At 44.1% G+C, this 19,604-nt stretch overlaps 1 protein-coding gene across 1 annotated transcript in view; it reads right to left on the reverse strand.

The window, feature by feature from the left end:
- Nucleotides 1-2,836: 2,836 nt before the first annotated feature.
- LOC149458599 (tubulin tyrosine ligase 3-like) overlaps nt 2,837-19,604 on the reverse strand; it is a 43,381-nt gene continuing 26,613 nt past the window's right edge. Inside the window, exons 7-12 of the mRNA XM_089682012.1 lie at nt 15,487-15,673; nt 13,588-13,736; nt 11,447-11,690; nt 8,731-9,166; nt 4,899-5,499; nt 2,837-3,042 (exon numbers count right to left, since the gene is read on the reverse strand). Of these exons, the coding sequence (XP_089538138.1) occupies nt 2,837-3,042; nt 4,899-5,499; nt 8,731-9,166; nt 11,447-11,690; nt 13,588-13,736; nt 15,487-15,673 (1,823 nt within the window). The remainder of the gene's footprint in view (nt 3,043-4,898; nt 5,500-8,730; nt 9,167-11,446; nt 11,691-13,587; nt 13,737-15,486; nt 15,674-19,604) is intronic.

The raw sequence follows: 19,604 nt of genomic DNA on the forward strand, positions 1-19,604 counted from the left end.
TTTCATGCAGTTTCATCCCTAGTAGTCAAGGTGTTGCTGCTTTACCTGGATAAAGAGTTGAAGGTTAAAAAACATGAAATCACTTTCCAGATCGCATCAGAATCGAATATACGTGCAATTTCTGTGTGATTCCTTTGAACTCTATGGGGCCAAAATTGTTCTGGAATAGCATCAAAGTTCCAAAATTGCTCCATACTGAGTTGCATTCATGTGAATGGACATCATTGAGAACAATGTGATTTCCATCATCATGCAATTCTGTGCGACTCAAGTCTGAACCAGGACAGAGGCCTTACAGGGAATATGAATGAAATGGCCAGAAGAAAACACATGATAAGCAGTTATAAAACTTTATTTGCACAGAGCTGGGACAACCAGCACCATCACATTTCTCCAGGGAGGTAAAGGTAGATAGTGAGAGAAGAGTGCATTTTTCTGCAGTGATTGTTCATTTTCCAAACCGTTTTACATCAATCAGTACAGAAAAAGTATATATCACAGTCTCATGTATGCAATAGTAAAGCACAGTGTATGCACCATTTTTAGCCTGTAGGGGGCCTCACAAACAGCACGGGTCATATAGTCTCTGAGGGCGTATGTCTGGTCAAAGTTACAAAAAAAAAAAAAGTATTAAGTACATCTCTTCAATATGTGCACAGTTCCCTATATTTTATTTCTCATTAAAAAAGTACCAAAAAATACCTGTTGACCGTGTCCGAAATCCAGTGTGCTCATGACCTCTTTTAGTGAACTGACACCACTGCCTCTGCTGCACTGAAATCCCAAGGAAAGAGAAAATAGGTCCAATCTAAGTGCAGCATTAGAAGGAATTTATTGCAAGGTTAAAAATATTAGCAACTCACTAGACATAAGTTGATAAAAGACATGTCACCCTCGTACGGGGTCCTGAAGGATCCAGGAGCCGATATGCGGCACAGCGAGTCTGGGCATCCCGTTGATAGCTGAGAGCAGGTTCCCTGAGGCTGAGGAAGCGGCCGGCCGCGATGAAAGAACCAGCCTGGAGCACAAATGGCGCTGGAGCGGACGTGACGTCAGACGTCGGTGCGAGATGGCGTGAAACGGGTGGTAACGCGTTTCCAAGCACAGCTTATTCTTCAGGCCTTTAGGAGGTCTGAAGAAGAAGCTACGCTTCGAAACGCATTACCGCCCCCTGTTTCACGCCATCACGCTCTGACATCATGTCTACTCCAGCGCCATCTCCGCTCCAGGCTGGTTCCTTCATCGTGGCCGGATGCTTCCTGTGCCTCAGAGAACCTGCTCTCAACTACCAATGGGACGCCCAGACTCGCTGTGCCGGATTCTCGATCCTTCAGGACCCCGTACGAAGGTGACATGCCTTTTATCAACTTATGTCTAGTGAGTTGCTAATATTTTTAACCTTGCAATAAATGACTTTTAATGCTGCACTTAGATTGGCGCCCCTATTTTCTCTTTCCCTGTTTACAGAGTTCAGCTTTACTCTAAGGGAGCTGCCGCTGATGCTACCATTTATTGCCCACTGCCCCCCTTGAGTAACCACAGCCTGTCCAACAATCCCTCTCCCTTTAATTCCCCTGGCTATAAGTTGGACTTTATTTACGGACTTGTTATTGAACTTTTCACTGGATTTTTATTGGAATTTTAAGTTACTTTGGCTATACCCCTCCAACACCAAAATACCGATATATTTTACTGAAATCCCAGGCAGTGTTGTCAGTCCTGTCTGAGTTCTCTACTTGACTACAGTACACTTTTCCCTTGGGTTATGGAGAGGGGAAGGTGTTCTGTAATCCAGCAGAGAAGAGCTTGGAAGGGCTGACAACACTGTTTGGGAGTTCAGTGCAGCAGAAGCAGCGTTGTCACCTCACTACAGGAAGTTGGGAGCTCATTGGATTTCTGGCAGATTTGATTGGTCTTTTTCTGTACTTGCAGCATTTTTAAAGGGATAAAACAGTAAAATTTGCATTTATGGCAGAAATATGTTGAATATGTTTTTAAAGAGGGAAACTCGGAGAAGGTAGCACCAGTGAAGACTGTGGAATGGCCCACGCACCCAGGGTCCTGGGCTTCTTAGAGGCTGATTGTAAAGACAGCAACAGCAGCAGTATTAGAAGACATTGGATGACAGTTTAAAGTGCTAATTTTTTTTGGTGCAGAGAAGCTACTAGTTCAATACTTTGAGTCACCCCTTGGATCAAGAATGTAGAGAAAGTCACAGAAGAGTCAAATCCTGAGTGCTTTTTCCAGGTCACAAGTTATTGAAGCAAGAAACAGCCAGGCAGCCAACATTTACAGATAGACCCGTCAACAATGGCAGCCTCCATGTTTCTCTAAAACAAACCTGCCACTCCCCCAACTGATATGGCTAAGTTTACCAATGAAGATAAGACAGCACCGGGTTCTGATTGGTTACATGAGTCTTCCACTGCAGGGCCCCCGAGGAGCCTCCACAACTCTGTGGCCTACAATATTCAAACGTTCTGTCTTTGGAGATGTCGAGGCTGAAAATGTTCCCAATCATCCCACAATGCAATGTGTATATAGGGAGGTGCAGGAAGCGATTCCAGCTGCTGACTTTTGAAAAAGTCAGTGTTTGCATATTGCAGGTTTTACAGTATCATGCCGCAGCAACAGATTCTAATGCAAGAGATACCTTTCAATACTGTCTAGTCTGCATTGGTAAGGTCTCTGAGTTGGTGATAGGTTGACTTTAGAGAGACTCTGTCACCTTGAAAAAAATAAAAATATAGGCACTGTATACCTGCAGCGTTCATGTTTTTAAGGTGACAGAGTCTCTTTAAAACCAAAGGTCAATGCATGGACTGACAGATGAGATTCACAGCAGCAAGGATGTGATGATGGCGGTTCCTCGTGCCGAGAGCTGTTGTGCTCCTCCGTGGAACCTGCTGAGATGCGTCCCTTTGGATAGCTGGAAGCGGATTGGTTTAGGGGGGAGTTTGGTGCTTTTACAACAGCTGCATGTGGCTTGCAGAGACGAGATTCCCTTACAGAACAGGCAGGGCATCCGATGGGAGTCAAGTCCTGCATGATAAAGAAGGTTAGTTTAGTAACAAGGTCTATTTTACACATAGGGGATACCAGCATCATTTTCTATATGTTCTATTAGGGACACGTCTCTAAATTCCATGTTATGGCTATACTACCACCTACAGGAGGATCTGGACACTAACATTCAAGATGTCAGTACATTATAGGTAGATCAGGGGTGTCAAACTGGCGGCCCTCCAGCTGTTGCGAAACTACAAGTCCCATCATGCCTCTGCCTTTGGGAGTCATGCTTGTAACTGTCAATCTTGCAATGCCTCATGGGACTTGTAGTTTGGCAACAGCTGGACGGCCACCAGTTTGACACCCGTGAGGTAGATAATCAACCTCACCTAGCATGCTCAGTTTAGTGTAGAGTACTCAGAAGAAAGGAATTTTTTCTTTTATTTTGTTTCATGTTGGATTCATTCATTATATACCGTATTTTTAGCTAAAAAAGAAAAAGGAGGGAAATGTCTGTGCAGAGCCACACTTGAAAGCACCCACACAGCACATAATGTGAAACAACACACAGTTAACCCTTTGATCGCCCCATATATTGACCCCTTCCTGCCCAGTGCCTTTAGTGCAGTATCAGTGCTTTTTTTTTATTAGCACTGACCACTGTATTAGTGTCACTGGGGATATCAGTGGCAGTTAGTCAGTTCACCCCCAGAAAGCTCGCTGCAGTCCCGCTATAAGTCGCTGATCACCACCCAGACATGGAGCAGAATACATTTTGGCTTAAATTTATGACAAAATTTGATTTTTTAAATTTTTTTACTGGACATGTTTAATAGCAAAAAGTCAAAAATATTGTTTTTTTTTCTCAAAATTGTTGGTCTTTTTTTTGTTTATAGCACAAAAAATTAAAACCGCACAGGTGATCAAATACCACTGGAAAAAAGCTCTAATTGTGGGAAAAAAGGACAAAAATTTCATTTGGGTGCAGCGTTGAATGACCGCGCAATTGTCAGTTAAAGTAATGCAGCGCCGTATCGCAAAAAATGGCCTGGTCAGGAAGGGGGGGGGGGGGTAAATCCTCTGGAGGGCAAGTGGTTAAACAAATGAATACGAAAGCATTCGTTGTTTTCATTATAATTCTTTCACATTTGTTGAAATTTGTTATTGTGATTCAGAAATTCTGATACATCCGAATCTCTGAATAACAAATTTTGTCCAAATTTCAATTTGTAATGAAACGATTCATACATGTCTAGTTGGAGATATTGGCTTTACCACAGCCCTTGGGTAGCCCTTATACGTCAAATGGAAAAGCGATCGCCATTAAAAGTGTACTATGCAGTTAAAGCTCACCCTGTCAAAAAATAAAAGTCAGCAGCTACGAAAACTGTACCTCCTGACTTTTAATAAAAAACAGCCACTTACCTGTTCCTCGGTCCCGTGGTGTGTCCCCCGTTTCACCGGCTGTCCTGTATTCCAGGAGGCCGGCATCTTCAGTGTGGGCACCCGGCTGTGACAGCTTGCGGCTTCACAGCCGGGTACCCACTGCGCATGCGCGAGTAGCGCTGTGCTTCCTGAATGGTCCTGTAGTCTTCTGGGACCTGTCACGTGTCCCAAAAGACTACAGGGAGGGAGGGAGGACACCTTCCGTTTCTGATCGCCTAGGCAGTCGGACCGGAAATGGGAGCGGGTACCTGTCAAATTCGGGTACCCGCTCCCCCCCACCCCCCAAAGGTACTAATCCTTAAAAGGGAGCGAGGAAGCAGTCCTTAAAGCGGAACTTACCTTTTGGGTGGAGCTCCGCTTTAAAAACTAGAAGCAATCAACCAATTAAACTCCTTCTTGGACAAATTATGAGTGTATGCTTTATAAATGACAGATGTCTTTACCTGCCCTCGTCACCCTCTTAAGAAGCTGCATTTCTCCTGAGTCAAGGCTTGTAATCTTCAGATCCAGACGTGATGCATCTTTCTGCCCAATCAGGTGTTTTGTTAAAGAAGGCTTTTCCGAAAGACACAGCTTAGGAGTGGCAAGCAAACGTTGGTGAAGCTGTATGACTTTTGCCGTGCTTACTCCATGCATGAGCGATTTTGTGTTCTTATGATCAACACCAAACTTCTCAGAAAGCCTGACCAACTCTACGCTCTCTGATCCGCACCGAACTTCGGACGTTGCTTTGTTTTCTTTATCTAGGACTGTGGTTTTTGCCCTGTTCAAGGTGTGCAGTGTTTTGGTACGATGATTTGCTTTGAATGTTGAATATGGGATGGCAGGTGGGTGTCTGGTGGTATCATGAGGCCCAGCAAAGCTTGTTGCTGTTGACACCTTGGCTTGCACCATGGAGAGAGATCTTTGGTGGTTGATCAGGTGAGTCATGCCTGGGTTGACAAGGTTAGTGGGTTGTCTTGGAAGAGGGACACGTGGCTTTTTCACCATGGCTCCTTCAACCAGCAAATTTATTCCAATGTATTGAGGGATGTCTACTGCAGCCTGTAACACAATCAAGATGTTACCACAGTTCTCCATTGCTGGTCTTTTATAGTGCAAGAAGTGAAAAGTAACTGATGTTATTGACAGCTTTCAGAAGCAGTGGTCCACTTATACACAGTGCCTTGAAAAAGTATTCATACCTCTCGAAATTTTCCACATTTTGTCATGTTCTAACCAAAAATGTAAATGTGTCTTATTGGTATTTTATGTGATAGACCAACACAAAGTGGCACATAATTGTGAAGTGGAAGGAAAATGAGAAATGGTTTTCCAAATTTTTTACAAATAAATATGTGAAAAGTGCAGCATGCATTTGTATTCAGCCCCCCAGAGTCAATACTTTGTAGGACCACCTATCACTGCAATTACAGCTGCAAGTCTTTTTGGGGATGTCTCTACCAGCTTTGCACATTCAGAGAGGAACATTTTTGCCCGTTCTTCTTTGCAAAATAGCTCAAGCTCTGTCAGATTGGATGGAGAGTGTCTGTGAACAGCAATTTTCAAGTCTTGCCACAGATTCTCCATTGAATTTAGGTCTAGACTTTGACTGGGCCATTCTAACACATCTGTTTCCCTCTTGTACAAAATTGTATTGTAACTATAATGTCTACCTTCATTTTGTAAAGCACTGTGCAAACTATTGGCACTATAGAAATCATGTATTATAATAATAATAAATATGCTTTGATCGGAACAATTCCATTGTAGCTCTGGCTGGTTGTTTCGGGTCGTTGTCCTGCTGGAAGGTGAACCTCCGCCCCAGTCACAAGTCTTTTGCAGACTCTAACAGGTTTTCTTCCAAGATTGCTCTGCATTTAGCTTCATCCATCTTCCCATCAACTCTGACCAGCTTCCCTGTCCCTGATGAAGAAAAGCATCCTCACAACAAAAATACATTACCATTTTTGGTTGTAACATGACAAAATGTGGAAAATTTCAAGGGGTATGAATACTTTTTCAAGGCACTGTAGGTGGGAGGTTTCTCTTGGAACTAGATCAGGTAACTACTAGTCAACTCCACTGGGGATGACATCCTGAGGAAGACCAAAAACTCACGTATGTGACTGAATCTCCTAGATGGCCTGAAAACTTTCTGGAATTTAGCAGGGTGGGAGTGGTGCCATCTCATTATGTATATCTAAAATTACACGTCAAGGCCTCATGCACACAGTACGTTTTAAAAAAGCTCCTCCTCTTGGCAGCTGCGTTTTGGCAGAAATAACGCCTGAGTCTTATCAAAGCGTCTAACAGTTTTACAAGCATTTAGGCGCGTTTACAGGTGTCAAGTGCTTTGGCGATAATCCATTTAATTGGCGAGAATAATAAGCGCCTATCATTAATACGCGTTTAGACACATCAAGCATTTTTCTGACAAAACGCTGCTGCTCCTGGATGCACTGGCCATGGGTTTTTTCTTCCTGCTGGTAAACACTACTGCTACTAAAAGCTCCTAATGTTTGTGTGCATGGATACATAGGATAACATGGAGGGCTGAAAACGCCCCTAAAAGTAGCTGCAAAAAGCCCCTGTGTGCATGAGGCCTAATTATATAATAATGGTCTAAAAAAAAAGAGTGACTTTGAGTTGATGGTTTATTGATCTACGAAAGCTTTTTCATATGAATGGGTTATTTTGGATATACACCCCAAGAAAATAAAATTGTTAGGCTATTTTCTGTCTAGTTATCATGATAATGAAAGAGTCTCCATAGTTTCCAAAATTATAATTCAAAAACAATAATGAAGCTCACTTTACCTGAATAAAAATTTCCTTTTTTCAGATGCCTCTGTTATAAACTGGAGGATTTTGGCCTACCCAAATGAACGCTATCCCCACTCCAGTCGATCCTACACTCAGCGGCTAGACTCATCCACCTCACCAACCGCTCCACATCTGGCTCCCCCCTCTGCCAATCCCTTCATTGGCTCCTGGTTGCCCAACGCATCAAATTCAAACTGCTAACCCTGACCTACGAAGCCATTCACAATGCCGCCCCAAACTACATAACTGACCTGATACCCAAATACCTCCCTACCCGTGCCCTCCGCTCCTCACAGGACCTCCTACTCTCTAGCTCCCTGGTCTCCTCCTCCCACGCCCGATTGCAGCACTTCTCCAGGACTTCCCCCATCCTCTGGAACTCCCTACCCCAATCCATCAGACTGTCACCTACCCTCCTCACCTTCAGGCGCACCCTGAAAACCCTCCTCTTCAGGGAAGCCTACCCCAACCTCACCTAACGCCTGACCTCACCTAGCAACTAACCTCCTCCACTCCTCCCACCACTCCATCCCCCACAGCCATCTCCTCCTGTACTACCTTCCCCTCCCTCCTAGATTGTAAGCTCGAAAGAGCAGGGCCCTCGAACCCCTCGTGTATTGTATTGTTACTGTCTCGTCTCATGTTCTGTCCCCCTTGATACCGTACAGCGCTGAGCATACCCTTTGGCGCTATATAAATACTGTATAATAATAATAATAGTTTTGCATAATGCTATGAATACAGATCCCTTCCTTATGTTAGCAACTGATGGATTCTGGCCATTTGGTTTTATTGAGGTAGAGTAACCTTCATTATTTTTAATGCATTATCATTTTGGAAACTATGGAGACTCTTTCACTGCCATTGTCCCTCCTCTGGACCCTGTTCCATGGCTGCTTTTTCTTTCTCTGTCATAGCATGCGGTGGGTTCCTGGCCCTTAGGTCAAGATGGTATTTCATAATTATGACACATATATGTATACTCCTTTTTTCTTCAGATCAATTTTGATACAATACTAGACTGACGGCTCCTGAAGAAGTAGAGTATTCCATGAAACGTGTCGGCCCACATAAGCCCAGCATATCTGTATACCAATTTTATAAAATGTTTTGGTGAAACCGATGAATAAGATTGTATTATGGATTGATTTTACAAAACATTGTATATTATATTAGCAGGTTTTATATTTAATTGAATAAATAAAGTATATTTTTTAATAGTTCTGCCTAAAAAATCCCATGTTTCACAATACGCTGCTAGAAATTTGCAAAATGACGTCTTGTTGCTATTTTCAAAGGCTTGACTACAGCAATAGAGACAGCTTTCTGAAGCAAGTGGCCTTCCTGTATACGTCACCAAGCTAGAACATTTCCAGGAAACTGTAATCTTTTATATTGCTTTGGCCCCCTGAACAGTGGAATCTCAACATTTAGTTTTAAGGGTTTCTCGTGTTCATGGATTATCTGTACCTGTTTATAGATGAGTTCAAAACTGCCAACATCACAGTTGCGATCGTGCTTCCTATCTATGATGATGCGTATGGTGTCCTCCTGAACGCTGGCACACATTCTGGTGGTCACTGCCGTTGAAGGGGCCATGGTTGGACTGGCATTGATCTCAATCAGCCAGGGTTTGAAGTCCTCTCCGAACATGAAGTCGGCCCCATATAATTCAAAGCTGCTTTTTCTGAACTCCACAACATCCTGAGCACTCTGCATGGCATGTATGATGGCAGCTTTCATCCCTGGGACAATGATGTCAGTCCAGGCATGTCTTTCTCCTAGCCTCTGAAGATGGGCCTGGAACTGGTCACTGGACCACATATTGTCCAATGGCACCTGAGGGTGGCGATGGCGGGAGTTCTCAAAATTCTTCTGGATGGAGTTGTTGCATAAATGAATAGAGCTAAGGGAATAAAGTTTGACTGTGTTATGTTATGTTCTTAATACAATTCAAACAGAACTTCCTTTTTCTGAGATTCCCAGGCAAGGTCATCAAAACAAATACTGTACAGGAATGTCAGAAAGTCTTAAATCATTAAATGTAGTCTTGTTTTGCAGACTTCCTACTTGCATTTTGTTCGGTACTGCAGTATCTGTCACATGATTCTGCTTATCATCCACATTATTATCCAGTGTACATTAAAACCTACACTGGGGAGGGGGAGGGAAGTACTGGAAACATGGAACACATTGACCAGGCCCAGACTTACAATTATTCCTAAGATGAACTAACAGGAATACATATTTAGCAAGGGGAAAGTCAACTACACAAGATAAATATCAGAACCATTGAGCTGCTAAGTCGAGTTGGTTGGAAAGAAAAATCTCTATGTTTTACTGGAGACTTGGCTTGTGGGTAAACGTAGCTTGTTTTCTCCATTTGTTGTTATAGTTGGGATTACACAGCTGGCTACGGCTCTTTTCTGCCTGGCAGGCCCTCTCCTAATGCCACCTGGGGGAGGGTTTTTTCCAGATGGGCCTGGAATTGGTCACTGGACCACATATTTTCCAATGGCACCTGAGGGTGGCGATGGCGGGAGATCTCAAAATTCTTCTGGATGGAGTTGTGGCATAAATGGATAGAGCTAAGGGAATACAATTCGACTGAGTTCTGTTCTGTTCTGTACAGTATTACACCTTAATACTATTCAAACAGCACTTCCTTTTTCTGAAATTCCCAATGATCAGGCAAGGTCATCAAAACAAATACTACAGGAATGTCAGAAAGTCTTAAATCATCAAATGTAGTCTGGTTTTGCAGACTTCTTACTTGCGTTTTGTTAGGTACTGCAGTATCTGTCACATGATTCTGCTCATCCTCCACCTTATTATCCAGTGTATGTTAAAAGCTACATTGGGGAGGGAAGTACTGGAAACATGGAACACTTTGACCAGCCCCAGACTTACAATTATTCTTAAGCGGAACCAACAGGAATAAGTATTTAGCAAGGGGAAAGTCAACTACACAAGATAAATATCAGAACGATTGAGCTGCTAAGTCGTGTTCTCTGAGTTGGTTGGAAAGAAAAATCTCCCATGTTTCACTGGAGCCTTGGCTTGTGGGTATACATAGTTTGTTTTCTCCATTTTTTTTTTTGTAATAGTTGGGATTACACAGCTGGCTACGGCTCTATTCTGCCTCCCCTTTATCTATCCCAGTGTCCTGCAGGCACTCCCCTATTGCCACCTGGGGTAGGATTTCTTAAACCACGTATATATAGCACCCTCTCAGAATTAGCGGCAGTTAGGTTATTAACTGACGCTGTGGAAAGCTGTAAATAAAATTTTTGTTGATATATGAAATGTTGTTAATGGAAATGTTATTGGTACTATGAAATAATGCTTTAAATCTTTAAATAGTCCCATGATGTCCTTGATGAAGTAGCTGTAAACTGAGAAATGTGTTGGCATAAAACGGGACACAATACCAGCCATGACTTTGTATGGTTTATGAAGGTTGATGTGTATATAAAATGTATGAATTTTACATGGTGGTTATGTAATATTCCACTATTTTTATATTTATGTTAATTAATAAATATATATTTTAACCAAATTATGCTATGCATTAGTATGGTGCCTTTATTGTCCCCTTCATTCTGAGAGAATCTCCCTCTTCTTCTCTTTTTGGTCTCAACATTTTGGATGTGGCACCATACACCCATTCCCTGTGATGTGGTAATTTTGATTGTTATGCTGAACCAACAGGAATACATATTTAGCAAGGGGAAAGTCAACTACACAAGATAAATATCAGGACCATTGAGCTGCAAAGTTGTGTGCTATTGGTTGGTTAAAAAGAAAAATCTCCATGTTTCACTGGAGTCTATCTATCGACGTATACCTGTAAAATATATTGGGTAAAGTTTGGGTCAACTGTACAATGTGAGTGCAGAACTGTGGCTGCATATATAGGGTGGGCCCAAAGTAGGTATGTTACCTCTACATTATACATTGATGTACAATATACATGATAATGCGGCCCCTCATCATTTTGCTTTGTCAGTATGGAGTTATCTTGACAACACTTTCCACAACGGGTGACATGGCAGCACGTATATGGTCCTAGCCGGTTGGTATCTGTGAAACTGTGCAAACCAAACCTTGTAGCCTAGCCTGCATGTTTAACATATAAAAGTGTTTTTTAAACAGCTAGTTTCTGTACAGTCCCAACCTAACCTACGTGTCTAGATTTTCCAGGGAGAACGGCTGGGTTGAAAAGCGGACGTAACATTCTCGGTAAAACCAAATCGTCAGCGGATTCCAGTCCGTAACAAGGAACCACTGGCGGACATCAAACTTTGTGCCATGGATGAGCAGTGGTCTCTCAATGTATTTCTGCACCACCCATTTGCCATCCTTAACGATCATGGGATCGCAATCCACCAACTTCAGAATTTCCTCCAAACGATCCATACAGATTATTCCTGGAAAAAAGGAATTTCAACCATGTTAGAGATTCCGCCAACCACATCCATCTGCCTGTAACTTGGATGATCTCAACACATATGGAACAACTAGAACTATTTTGTTGTACAGTATTGCAATGCTGGGGTCTTGGGTGCAGTTCTTATCAGGTCCCAATCATCTGCATGGAGTCTGTATCTGCTCTCTTTGTTTGCACAGTTTTCTTCCATGTGCTCCTGTGTCCTTTATACACTCACCAGCCTCTTTATTAGGAACACCCGTTCAATTGTGTGGTAACACAAACTACTATTCAGCCAATCACATGGCAGTAACTCAATGCATTTAGGCATCTAGATGTGGTGAAGACGATTTGCTGAAGTTCAAACCGAGCATCAGAATAGGGAAGAAAGGGGATTTAAGTGACTCTGGATGTGGCCTGGTTGTTGGTGTCAGACAAGCTGGTCTGAGAATTTCATAACTGCTGATCTACTGGGATTATCACGCACAACCATCTCTAGGGTTTACAGAGAATGGTCCGAAAAAGAGAAAATATCCAGTGAGCAGATGTGTGGACGAAAATGCCTTGTTGATGTTAGAGGTCTGAGGAGAATGGGTAGACTGGGGTTTGAGATCATAGAAAGGCAACAGTAACTAAGATAACCACTCGTTACAACCAAAGTATGCAGAAGACCATCTCTGAATGCACAATACGTTGAACCTTAAAACGGATGCGCTACAGCAGCAGGCGACCACACCGGGTGCCACTCCTGTCAACTAAGAACAGGAAACGGAGGTTACAATTCGCACAGGCTCACCAAAATTGGACAAACGAAGATTGGAAAAATGTTGTCTGTTCTGATGAGTCTTGATTTCAGTTGCGACATTCAGATGGTAGGGTCAGAATTTGGTGTACATAACATGAAAGTATGGATCCATCCTGCCTTGTATCAACAGTTCAGGCTGTTGGTGGTGGTGTAATGGTGTGAGGGATATATTCTTTGCACACTTTGGGCCCCTTAGTACCAACTGTGCATCGTTTAAAAGCCGTGGCCTACCCGAGTATTGCTGCTGACCATGTCCACCCTTTATGACTACAGTGTCCCCATCTTCTGATGGCTATCTCTAGCAGGACAATGCACCGTGTCACAAAGCTCAATTCATCTCAAACTGGTTTCTTGAACATGAAAATGAGTTCACTGTACTCCAATGGCCTCCACAATCACCAGATCTCAATCCAATAGAGCACCTTTGGGGATGTGGTGGACCGGGAGATTCGCATCATGGAAGGGCAGCCGCCAAATCTGCAGCAACTGCGTAATGCTATCATGTCAATATGGGCCAAAATCTCTGAGGAATGTTTCCAACATCTTGTTGAATCTATGCCACAAAGAATGGAGGTAGTTCTGAAGGCAAAAGGGAGTCCAACCTGGTTCTAGCAAGGTGTACGTAATAAAGTAGCTGGTGAGTGTATCTCCAAAGTAGATTCATAGGCGTTTGACACATGGGGGTTTATTTACTAAAGCTGGAGAGTCCAAAATCAGACTCACTTCTGCATAGAAACCAATCAGCTTCAAGGTTTCATTGCCAAAGCTTCATTGAACAAGCTGAGGTTAGAAGCTGATTGGTTTCTATGCAGAAGGGAGTCTGATTTTGCACTCTCCAGCTTTAGTAAATAAACCCCATGTTGACTACTAGCTCTTCAGGGTCTGTGAGGTGCTAGATAATAATTGGCTGCATATAATACTCCAACATCAACCACTCTCCATTCCTAACCGATAAATTAGTCTTAGGTGGGCTGACTCTTTTGATGTAATGAATTATGGCAGAGAAAACAAAACTTCCAGACAAAATGGATTGGGTACGCCAGTATGGCAAGGTATGGTAGGACATAAGGCCATGTGATTCTTGTTCTCTCACCTCTACCTCTGGATTTGGCACCCGGTTTAACAATCCAGATGTTTCTGTCACCTTCAATGTCCAGCTGTGGGTTCACGTCTGCCAATTGTCTTAAAACATGATCACACTGGTCCACATAGGAGGACGATTGGTCTATCACAGCTCCATCACTAAAATAAGATAGGAAGTGATTATTTAACAGCCAGAACATACTGTACTATTATAATGTTACGGTAGGTATTTCTGGTTCCATGAGTCTATTCACCCATCCCCCCAAGCTACACATTCCAGTCATGACCCAACATTGGGGCTTGTTACCTCGTTCTGCTAGCATATTCTACGAGGCAAGACAACATACTGCAAACCTTCATCTCCTAAACAACTTTATTTAGTCAAGAAACACTTTAACCTGCTCTTCCCCTCTGATGCATTTTTATTATCTGTCTGTCCAGTCCAAAGATTGACACAGCCCCATCATACATCACACCCAAGTGAATATGCCACTTACAGTTCAGAAATACAGTGATGTCCTCTTTCTACTCCTATCCCACTGATTGGATAAAGATAGCAGCAGACTGTTGAGATCATCCTTCTGCTCGCTCTTCCTCTCATCTTGTTCCCTTTTAGTATATTTACATGCAGCACACCTGAAGTGTTCCTACGGCTACTCCTACCTCTAGGTTTGAACAAGGACCGCAAGACGCTGCTACCAATTCATATTCAGGTTGTTACACTAGTTGCATTTTAAAAAATGTATTAAATTATTAATGAATACCTCCCAGAATTAAACAATGTTTTTTTTATAAAAATCAAGTGATATGTTTTTTTTGGTGAAGTTACTCAGCTCCATTTCAGTACTACAGAAGTCATGCTATGGTGGCACCTTACACTTAGCTCCAGTGATCAGAATATTCTGGAGGGGATATAGAGACAAATAGAGCCCTGGAGGTGCGAGTGAGGAATCCTTCCATATCCATCTTATTAAGCAGCATTGTGGAGAGACACCAGGTGGATCATTAGCATACAACAACGTGCAACCAGCTGAGGTGTCCGTTTATGAACCAGCGGTAATAGATCGCTGTTCAGTTCTCCGGCATTCTCGGAGAACACAGTTCTCCTGTGAATGCAGTTTATGAAGCAGTTCTCCGAACGAAGGGAGAACGGTCTCCAAACGCTGGAAAACGGCTCATTTTACTATAATCTCGCGAGATTACAGTAAAAGATCAGTTTACTAAACAGAGGTAAATTATCTCTGCTTAGTTTTCGGTCCCTCTGATTCTCCAGCTCTGGGCTGGAGAATCTGGAGGGAGAACACAGATCTCCAGTGAAGGGCTGACATGATCTCCTGAGTGTCATAAACTGTGAATGACCAGAGAATAGCTGAGATCTGTTGAATCGCAGCTATTCTCTGTGTCATAAACGGACACCTATGTGAGAGATCTGGAGCAGGAGTAGTTTTCATCTGTCCTGTCAGGACAAAAAGTGTTTTTTTGCCTATTTATATATTAGGCAAAAATTGGAGGTGAGCGCAATATATATTAATATTCATCGGTGTTTTTCCCCATTTGGTGACACGAGTTTTTGGATTTATCAAGAGGACTGTTCATTTAACACACAAATTGTTTGCATCAAGGCTATTATATTATATTGTTTTTGTTATTTTAATATGTTTTTGAGTATATAATTTGATTATGAACTGATAATCACTGTTGAAAGTTTTTTTATATAATTAATTTAGCACGGGAGCGCAGCACTAAATATTATTATTCATTAATAATATAATTTTTATTTTGAATGTTTTTTTTATATCTGCCTGGAATTTTGAGTTCACGGCAGATGTCCGATAATATAAAAATGACATCATGTTTGGATGTAAAAAAAAAAATTACATCATAAATGATTCCTTGGGTGTTCACTTACTGGATGACCTGATAATAATGACGCAGAAATTCTTCCCACGCTGCATCTGTCATGATGGAAGCTGAGCATGTTTCCATATCAATGTCATCGTGTTCCAGGCTATTCAGGTAGGCCTCACAGGCCTGGATGGCGGTACTGATCACCTGAGCTGACACACGTCCTCCATGTTTATTTGTTCTTTTGGCATCTGCAGACAAAAAGAAAACAAGAAAAATACAAGTAGAGCTTGGCCAGTGGTGTGAATGATAATAACCAATCAAGTTCCTTCTTTCATTTTCTAGAGGGTATCTTTCAGCAATCTCCCTAATAGCATGAATCTCAATGGACCTAGCTTACCTAAAGCACGTCAATGGGGTCCACAGAAACTGCAGAAAGATACTGCGGAGTTACATAGGTTCCTTATAGTGGGCCCAGTGGCCTAATAGAGCCTCCAGAGCTCATGCTTTCTCCATTAGAGAAAAATACAAGTAGAGCTTGGGCAGTGGTGTGAACGATAATAACCAATCAAGTTCCCCTTTTCATTTTCTTATCTACGATAAAAGACATGAAACCTCTCTGGCTGCTATGGGCGAAAGGACATTTTTTTTCCATTTGATCCAATTTTTTTAGAGGGTATCTTTCAGCAATCTCCCTAATAGTAAGAATCTCAATGGACCTAGCTTACCTATAGCACGTCAAGGGGTCCACAGAAACTGCAGAAAGATACTGCGGAGTTACATAGGTTCCTTATAGTGGGCCCAGTGGCCTAATGGAGAAGGCAGTGGTGTATGTAGGTTTTGTACTGCCCTAGGCAACACAAAAATCGCCCCCCCCCCCCCCCCCCCCGTATAGAGAGCCTGACACCAACCAACCTGCCCCCCCCCCACCTGAAAGAGCCTTCTACTACCATTGCCCCCCATACACCGCCTTCCCCACCCGGCAAGAGAGAGAAAGACGCTCGCCTTCACAGCTCTGGACATCCTTGAGAATGAGAGTTGGGCTTTGCATATACTGTCAACCAGCCCGCAGCCTCTCTCAGATCCCACCTGATCCCCATGCCGCATGTGTCCCTTCCTCAGTCCCTTCTTCCAGGGGACAGTGCTGCCCCCCTGAAAAATGCTGCCCCAGGCAAATGCCTTGTTTGCCTTGTGGTATATACGCCCCTGGGAGAAGGCATCAGCCTCCAGAGCTGGAGATTGTGGGTTCAAGTCCCACTTGGGTCATCACATGGTTTATAGTACAATTCAATTACCTTATTCAGAATGGCAACATAATAGAAATATGCAGTGTTTAGGTCAATTGTGAGTTTGAACTGCAAGTGAATCTAAAGTGACCTTGTTAGGAGAAAAGTATGGGGGCTCCCTTTGTTGACTATCTCCTTGAGAATAGTTGTTTTGTTGATACTTTATCTTTAAAGTGGTTGTAAACCAGTGGTTCTCAACCTTTCTAATGCCGCGACCCCTTAATACAGTTCCTCATGTTGTGGTGACCCCCAACCATAAAATTATTTTCGTTGCTACTTCATAACTGTAATTTTGCAGTGGGAGGACTAGCGCCCCATCACTGATGTCAGTCGGATGAATAGTGTCCCATCAATGGTATCAGTGGGATGAATAGTGCCCCATCGTTGGTGTCAGTGGGAGGAATAGTGTCCCATCGTTGGTATAAGTGGGTGGAATAGTGCCCCATCATTGGTATCAGTGGGTGGAATAGTGCCCCATCATTGGTATCAGTGGGAGGAATAGTGCCCCATCATTGGTATCAGTGGGAGGAATAGTGCCCCATCATTGGTGTCAGTGGAAGGAATAGTGCCCCATCATTGGTGTCAGTGGGAGGAATAGTGCCCCATCATTGGTGTCAGTGGGAGGAATAGTGCTCCATCATTGGTGTCAGTGGGGGGAATAGTGCCCCATCATTGGTGTCAGTGGGGGGAATAGTGCCCCATCATTGGTGTCAGTGGGAGGAATAGTGCCCCACCATTGGTGTCAGTGGGAGGAATAGTGCCCCATCATTGATGTCAGTGGAAGGAATAGTGCCCCATCATCGGTATCAGTGGAAGGAATAGTGCCCCATCATCGGTGTCAGTGGGAGGAATAGTGCCCTATCATTGGTGTCAGTGGGAGGAATAGTGCTCCATCATTGGTGTCAGTGGGAGGAATAGTGCCCCATCATTGGTGTCAGTGGGGGGAATAGTGCCCCATCATTGGTGTCAGTGGGAGGAATAGTGCCCCATCATTGGTGTCAGTGGGAGGAATAGTGCCCCATCATTGGTGTCAGTGGGAGGAATAGTGCCCCATCATTGGTGTCAGTGGGAGGAATAGTGCCCCATCATTGGTGTCAGTGGGAGGAATAGTGCCCCATCATTGGTGTCAGTGGGAGGAATAGTGCCCCATCATTGGCATCAGTGGGAGGAATAGTGCACAATCATTGGCGTCAGTGGGAGGAATAGTGCCCAATCATTGGCGTCAGTGGGAGGAATAGTGCCCCATCATTGGCGTCAGTGGGAGGAATAGTGCCCCATCATTGGCGTCAGTGGGAGGAATAGTGTACAATCATTGGCATCAGTGGGAGGAATAGTGTACAATCATTGGCATCAGTGGGAGGAATAGTGCCCAATCATTGGCGTCAGTGGGAGGAATAGTGCCCAATCATTGGTGTCAGTGGGAGGAATAGTGCCCCATCGTGGGTGTCAGTGGGAGGAATAGTGCCCCATTGTGGGTGTCAGTGGGAGGAATAGTGCCCCATTGTGGGTGTCAGTGGGAGGAATAGTGCCCCATTGTGGGTGTCATTGGGAGGAATAGTGCCTCATCATTGGTTTCAGTGGGAGGAATAGTGCCCCATCATTGGTGTCAGTGGGAGGAATAGTGCCCCATCATTGGTATCAGTGGGAGGAATAGTGCCCCATCATTGGTGTCAGTGGGAGGAATAGTGCCCCATCATTGGTGTCAGTGGGAGGAATAGTGCCCCATCATTGGTGTCAGTGGGAGGAATAGTGCCCCATTGTGGGTGTCAGTGGCAGGAATAGTGCCCCATTGTGGGTGTCAATGGGAGGAATAGTGCCCCATTGTGGGTGTCATTGGGAGGAATAGTGCCTCATCATTGGTGTCAGTGGGAGGAATAGTGCCCCATCATTGGTGTCAGTGGGAGGAATAGTGCCCCATCATTGGTATCAGTGGGAGGAATTGTGCCCCATCGTTGGTGTCAGTGGGAGGAATAGTGCCCCATCGTTGGTGTCAGTGGGAGGAATAGTGCCCCATCGTTGGTGTCAGTGGGGGAGGAATAGTGCCCCATCGTTGGTGTCAGTGGGGGGAGGAATAGTGCCCCATCGTTGGTATTAGTGACACAAATGATGGGGCACTATCCCTCCCACTGACACCAATGATACTTACCTTGCTGACTCCTGCTCCAGCCTGGGCTCGCTCTCTCCCTCTCCCATCTACAGCCTGCATACCTGGCTGCAGCAGCAAAATTTGCACTTACCTGTCAGCTGTCTTCCTTCTCTGGCCTCTCTCTTCACTCGCTCCTGCAGCTCCCTTGATCTTCTTCGATCTCCGCGCGCTGCCGCTCGGCTCCTCCTCTCCAAGCTCCACCTCCTCGCCGGCGATTGGCCGCCTGTGTGCCTCTCCTGAGCTACAGTTCCGGTGGCCAATCAGCGGCGAGGAGGCGGAGCTGTTGAGTGATCCCGGAGGTGTGGCCAGGTTACAGGGGCAGCATATCATCCCGCCCACAGATCGCCTGAGACAGGAGCGGTGTCTAGGTTCCTAAGACCATCGGAAATATGTGTTTTCCGATGGTCTTAGGCAACCCCTGTGAAATGGTCGCTCGACCCCCAAAGGGGTCGCGACCCCCCGGTTGAGAACCGCTGTTGTAAACCCTTCCATGTACCCAATGAAGTGACTGGCCTCAGGTGATACACAGAGATGAAACAAATCCTACTACATACGTTGTATCTGGTTATCTGCAGTCTTCTCTTCTCTGTTTCAGTTCAAAGTCCAGTTTTTTTTAAAGCCTGAGTAAAAAAAAATAAAAAAGGGGGTGGAGAGCTGAAGTTACACTCTGCAGAGCTCAGTGAGGAGAGCTCTGAGAGCTGATTGGTACGGAAAAGTCACAACCCTCCAGACAACTCAAAGGAACAGAGC

Source organism: Staurois parvus, unplaced genomic scaffold, assembly GCF_062004578.1.
Source record: "Staurois parvus isolate SC_StPar_1 unplaced genomic scaffold, SC_StPar_1.0 ptg000283l, whole genome shotgun sequence".
NCBI classification, from domain to species: domain Eukaryota; kingdom Metazoa; phylum Chordata; class Amphibia; order Anura; family Ranidae; genus Staurois; species Staurois parvus.